The 6,783-nt window shown below is 38.1% G+C and overlaps 1 protein-coding gene across 1 annotated transcript; it reads left to right on the forward strand.

Moving 5' to 3' along the window:
• The first annotated feature begins 1,001 nt into the window (after positions 1–1,001).
• LOC130629893 (tigger transposable element-derived protein 6-like) lies at positions 1,002–4,151 on the forward strand. Its single transcript, XM_057443270.1, has 4 exons — positions 1,002–1,050; positions 1,278–1,386; positions 1,670–2,218; positions 2,951–4,151. The coding sequence occupies exons 1-4, from the start codon at positions 1,002–1,004 to the stop codon at positions 4,149–4,151; spliced, it is 1,908 nt and encodes a 635-aa protein (XP_057299253.1).
• Positions 4,152–6,783: the final 2,632 nt, after the last annotated feature.

Below are 6,783 nucleotides of genomic sequence, written 5' to 3' on the forward strand. Positions count from 1 at the left end.
GATAATTGTTGCTGTGGACCTGTCTAATGACAGTACCAGCCTGTCATAACTGGGGTAATATGCGTGGGCGTAACACCACGAAGACCAGATAAGAAAATGTAACCCCCTTGCAAAGCTTCTTCTAAAATGACTAAGGGCAGCAGGATTGTCAATCCTGAAAGCAAAGTGAGCAAACTCTGCCTCCCTACTGGACTGGGGTAATAAGTGGGATCGTTAAACCCAAAGACAAGATATGATATCAAGCCCCCTTGCTGTGCTTCTTACATTGCCTCTATACAAAGAGAGGAGTGAGCAAACTCCGGTTTCACGGTGCACTGACCAACATAAATCAGCTGGGGTAAATAAAACCGCTAGGGTCATGGATTCCCTCCCCCATTTGTTGTGTGACATACAAATAAGCTAACTTCTGGAAAAGAAAAGTATGTATGACGAAGAATTATTCAAGTGGAATGTGTCTACTTGAGAAATACAGCAATCGTTGCATTTGAACCAGGTGTTTTGTTGGTCCTTAATGAAGGCCCAGTAATGACCTGCTTTTGATGTACCTGAGTGGTTAATGGTAGCAACCAAGTTATACTTGTTGTTGAAAGACACATCGTCAGTTGGGTGAGATGCTACCTTTAAGACATGATGTTTTTTGTGATTGCCTCTATGGGACGAATTATCTATGAGTTTGACTTGGTCTACAGCAATAACAATAACCTGTTGGACAACAGCTGAATCTGACAATGAACATTAAGCCTAATAGAGCATTTGCGATCCAGGAGATCTTTACCAGCCTGATAAGGATTCTTACAAAATGCACGGTTTGCATTGCGGATCTGCATCGCTATTTTCTGTTGTGTTCACCCCGGCGCAGTGTTGTTATCTTTAATGATTATGAGATAACAAAACAGCAAGCTGTAATGATTCGACTAGTCTTTTAACATTACCTAGCGAAGTTTGTAAATGTTCCCTCTGCATTAAGTCCGACATGTTTTCCAGTTGTTGATGAAGACGAGATGGACTGTAAGGCACGTCTGTTTAAACCACATGGGGCATGTGTGTTTTGTGAGCCTTAAATCCAAAGAGGAGGGAGGCATGATGGTAAATTGTGGATTCTATTATTTCCATTCTCTCTGAAAGAGGGTGAGATCCTAACAGGTTGTGGAAAACAGCATTATTGAGAGCGCTTAAAATATTAAAAATATATCTATCCTATCGTAGACTGTATTGTAAAATTGCTCCAATTTTCGTATTTGTCAGAGGGTCAGAGCAAATAATTTTATTAAATTTAGATTCCATATGTCACATATATACTGCAGTTGTTCAACACCTTCAATTTTTTGGGTATTTATTTAATAATGCAGATTGTAAGATTGCTATATTGTTTCTTTTTTTATGGACGTATATCTGTTACATGAACCAACTGAGAAAATACAGCGGATTCTTCCACGGGATATACAGTACAGTCTCCATAACTCGAACCTCTATAACTCGAATCTCTCCTTAACTCGAACAAATTCGTTGGCACCGTGAAAATTTCCTAATAAACTCTTATAAAAAAACCTCTACAACTCGAACCTCCATAACTCGAATCTTCCCTTAACTCGAACAAATTTTTTTGTCCCTTGGAGACTTTTTTCTCCATAACTCGAATTTTCTGACATCATAATCAAAATTCGAACAGTTTTCCTGATAAATTGGGTCTAAAAATCTTGTTAATACGTGTTTTGCAGGCCTTATTTTTAATTCGAATGATTAATGATGCGTCATCCAAGCCTTTCGAACGTCTTTTTCGAACGTTTTCGAGAAAATTTAAAGAATTTCAAAAGAAAGACACTCTCATAACAATGTCGTCTGTGGCAGGATCAAAGCGTCGAATTGACAATAAGTCGTGCAAAATCAAGTACAAAGCTCTTAAAGCGTTGGAAAAGGGTACTGCGCCAAAGGATGTGGCAAAAGAGTTCAAAATTCCTCCAAGCACCCTGTCAACTTGGAAAAAAAATAAAGAAAAGATTTACAAGCAGTTTAACAACGGGCAAACATCGAAGAGATCAAAGCCAGAAAAATTCGAAGATGTGAACAAAGCTGTTCATAAATGGTTACTTATGATGAGGAGTGAGAATATCCCAATCAGTGGCCCGATGCTGAAAGAGAAAGCTCTTGAGTTTGCCGAAGCGTTGGGTGTCGAGTCATTTCAAGCTTCTCAGGGGTGGATGGCTAAATGGAAAACCAGGTTAGTTGACTAAGATTTTGTTTGTTTATCTTCGTGAAAATAAAATCTAAAAAAATGTTACAATAGCTTTGGTAGTTGTTTTTTCAAAATATCAATAGACTCTCTTTCAGAGAGGAAGGATAATTTGCATGGGACTTTCATCCCTAATCCATCACCAGCATTCAATGACTTTCCAGTAATTGTTATTTTGCAAACATTGAAGCTGTCATTCTTCAGAAAGTAAAATATGACTTTTGCAAAGCGTCCTGACTTTCCTAGTGGTAGATGTCCAATGATTTCTCCATCATTTTTCTTGACTGCAACTGCATATTTATCCATTTTATTTGTTGGTTCCATGAAACCATAAAATTCATCTCCAACAGAGGGTGTCCAATTACTTTTATAAACATGATACCCCATGACAAAAGCGTCGATTTCGTACGTAATAAGTTTAATGATAGAAAGTTCTATACAACAAATAATGTCTGTTAATCTTTTGACTTGTTGGCCTTTCATGGCTTCCATGCTTTCTTTCACTCGTCAAAACTTCGAAACTTGGTAAAAATCGAATCTTTTTCTATTCGAATTCTTTCACAAATCAAAACATGGTAACAATCGAATGTTTTCTATTCGAATCATGGCCATGGCATTCTAAATTTAGAATTCCATGATTCGAATCAAACAAAATGTAAAGCTCCATCTACACTAGTCACAACTACAGAGATAAACGTTTTTCTCATCCATTCCTTTCAGGTATGGAGTATCCTTCAAAACCATCGCTGGAGAATCACGGTCCGTCACTGAGGAAATGACAGCGCCATGGTCGGAGACAACATTACCAACCATTCTCTCCCGCTATCCTCTGGAAGACATTTTTAACGCCGACGAATTTGGGCTTTTCTTTCAATGCCTTCCCAATAAAACTTTGCATATGAAAGGTGATAAGTGTCCTGGAGGAAAACACAGCAAAGTTAGACTTACAGGTTTAGCTGCTGGTAATGCCTTGGGGGAACGATTGCCAATGTTTGTAATCGGCAAGTCCGCCAACCCTCGTTGCTTTAAAGGTGTCAAAACACTACCCTGTCGATACCGTTCGCAAAAGAAGAGTTGGATGTCTGGAGAGCTGTTCGAAGAGTGGGTACGCGAGCTTGATCGAAAATTCTCTGTCTCTAAGCGAAAAATTGCTTTGATTATTGACAATTGTACCGCACATCCTCATGTTGAAAACCTGGAATGGGTAGAATTGATCTTTCTTCCTCCAAATACCACGTCCCGAACCCAACCTATGGACCAAGGAATTATCCGCGCCCTGAAAGCAAAATATCGATCGCTAGCAGTGCGGAAATTGATAAAAGCCTTGGACGAGGCAAAATCGACTCCGAAGTTCTCGATTCTTGCAGCTATGTACATGCTAAGGAAAGCATGGGATGATGTTTCCAACAAAACATTCACCAATTGCTTTCGAAAATCAGGAATTTCCCAAAAGGATGCAGAAAGAGCGATCAACGAAGATGACGACCCTTTTAAAAGTTTAACCAGCGAAGTAGAAGAAGACCCAATTCCAACCCTCGATGCTGAACTCTCTTACATAAAACGAAGGTTTCCTGACCACATTAATCCTGACTTATCAACTGAAGATTTCATTGATTTTGACATTGAAGTCAGTACATCTCATGGGCGTCTGAAGACTGCTGACATCATTGCTGAGATCACTGGGACTCAAGACGAAGAATTAGAAGAGGTCGACGAAGAAGACAAGAAGGAAGAAGATAAGATCACAAGACCGACGGCCGAGCAAGTGCGTACAGCTATCAACGTCCTCGAAGACTTGAGTATTTTTTCACATTTTGGAGAAGAAATGATAGCTTCCCTGAGGGACTTGAATCGTAATATCGCCAAAGATTTTCATATGAGTTGTAAGCAAACAGTTATCACCGACTTCTTTTCTAAATAAACATTAAAAAATTCATTAAAAGTGTATTGTTTTGACTTTCATTAACCTAATAGCCCCCTTAAAGTTAGACTTAAGATTAAATATAACGTTTTTATCCAGCTGGTTCACGTAAAGGGAGGATATTGCGCTAAAAGTTGAAAACCTCTACAACTCGAATGTCTCCATAACTCGAACGATTTCCTTTTCCCCGTGGCTGTTCGAGTTATGGAGACTCTACTGTAGCTGGTTTTTACTGTTTTTTATTTATTAGAAATATTCGTGTAGCAAAACCACAACTAGTATAGAAAGTGTTGCGGAGAGGTTGCCAAGGCAAAGGCATTAAGCACGGCAAAGGCACGGCAAAGGCAGCCAAGGAAAAAGGAAGAGGAATCAGCAAGGCAGGGGTAGGAAGGCATGGGAGGCACAGGCAAGGGCATAGTAGGCAGGCACCAGAAAAGGCATGGGAAGGGTAGGCAAAGGCATTAAGCACGGCAAGAAAGGGCATGGCAATGCACGGCAAAGCAGGCAAGGAAACAGGAAGAGAAATCAGCAAGGCAGGGGTAGGCAAGGCATGGGACGCACAGGCAAGGCCATAGAAGGCAGGCAACAGAAAAGGCATAGGAAGGGTAGGCAATGTAAAGAGGACGGCAAGGCAGGGACAGGCACGTTAATAGAAACTCTCTTCCCCTACAACTCAAAGATATACTCAATGTAAAGTATTACATTTATATAAGGTCAATATACAGTGAATCATCTTAGCAGAATTATGTGCCAATATAATACAACCTGGTTGTTGTAGGTGCAAGATAATTGTTTTTCATGCCCTGTCCAGGATTCGAACCTGGATCTCTCGTTTGCAAGAGTGTCATAGCCATTAGACCAACAGGGCGTAATAATGATGTAATTTTGTTAATTACATATACTGAAATGTTTACGCTTATGTCTAATTAACTAAGCTTTTAAAAAATATTGGTCATTATCCATCCATTATCCATTATCCAGGTTCACCTTTCGTTTTAAAGGATCGTGTATTTCAGGCTTAATCCCAAAACTTGAGGTGAAACTAAGTATGTTTATATAAAGTTTTCCCAATGTAAAGGAACGACTATTATCAGAACAAACTACCTTATGCCATGAAATTAACGAGTCAAGAAACTAACCCGAATTAAATTAACAATAAAATTACGGCAACAGTCGAATCCACGGTAGTGAAGCGGTCTCCTCTATTACAATGTGGTTTGGAAATCAAAATAAAAGTTTTTGTTGTTTGGAAAGACAATGTTAAAAATTTTTAAATTTTGGTAGAAGAAGTGGTTTTATCACTTGGATCAGAGTATGAAGATGATACAAAAGCTATTTAAAAAAGATCTCTGAAAAAAAAGAACACTGTTGAGCTATCGTCCAAGGAGAAGATAATAACAGAAAATTTGTATTTTTATGTTTTTTAGGATTTTATATATTGTAAAAAAGTCACTAATTAACAGTATTTTAATTTACGAGTCATGAAATTAACAGTCCTTAAATTAACACTGCATTTAATTAACGGTCATTAATTAACGCGAATTTTTGAAAAACCGCGTTCACTCATGACTAGGTAATTTCATGGAATAAGGTAGACCAAGAGAGTATAATTACGCACATTTTATGCAGAATCTTGGAACAAAACTGAAGCAACAAAAATAGTTTATAAATACAATACCAACGGAACCCTCTTCTCAATATTTTATTCGGTTAGCTAGCATATCTAGTTAATTAGCTAGCTACTAGCTGTTGATAGGGTGTAATGACAAAACGCACCAGTCTACCAGAATTTTATTGTAGCTAAATAACTCGTTTTATAATAGCTTAGTAAAGAATTTTATAACCTAAAGTTAGGCTTGCTAACTGACTATATAACTATATACTACGTTAAAATATTAAAACCGCATGCTGTTGTGCAAAAGAAAAATTTTATAAGAAGAAAGGTCTGGGGATGGGTTGAGAGGAATGAATTAAGAACAGCAAGTTTTAGCATTTTTTTATTTTTTCACCAGCGATACCCTCCTCCTCCTCCTCTTCCTCCTCTTCTTCCACTGCCCCTCTAGCTTCATCCGCTCCCGCACATCGTCCTCCTCCGTGAAGGTGCGGGAGCCACCAGACGCCTTCCAGGACTTGTAATTTTGGGAGCTTATATAAGCTCCCAACGATTTATTTTGGGAACAAAAGTCCCGGAAGGTGTCCCAAGATAAATCAGTTTTCTCAGCTGATAATTCCTAAAACATAAGACATTTGTGGAAATGCTACGTTCTAAACTTTCTAATCTTTCACTAAGTTATTGTTACTGTTTTACCACATTCTACACTTTAAAGCAATTATTTCTAGTGCATAACTTACTTTAACCTTCTCCTCTAACTCAGCAACTTTTCCCTCCAATAATTCAACTTGCTGTTTCAACTCCTACATAAAGATTCCTCTCAAATGAATTTAATACTGTACTTTTATATGCTAATTCTTGTATGCTAATCCAACTAAGTATTATATTATCTTATTTGGTTGCTAAAAGTAGTATTTATTTGCTGTTTTAATTACAATTTTATGTATTACGTATAATGAGATGACAATGAGTTCATATACATAATACAATCTATGGCAGTCAGGAGACCAACCAAATAAC

This window comes from Hydractinia symbiolongicarpus, chromosome 2 (assembly GCF_029227915.1).
Source record: "Hydractinia symbiolongicarpus strain clone_291-10 chromosome 2, HSymV2.1, whole genome shotgun sequence".
Lineage (NCBI taxonomy): Eukaryota > Metazoa > Cnidaria > Hydrozoa > Anthoathecata > Hydractiniidae > Hydractinia > Hydractinia symbiolongicarpus.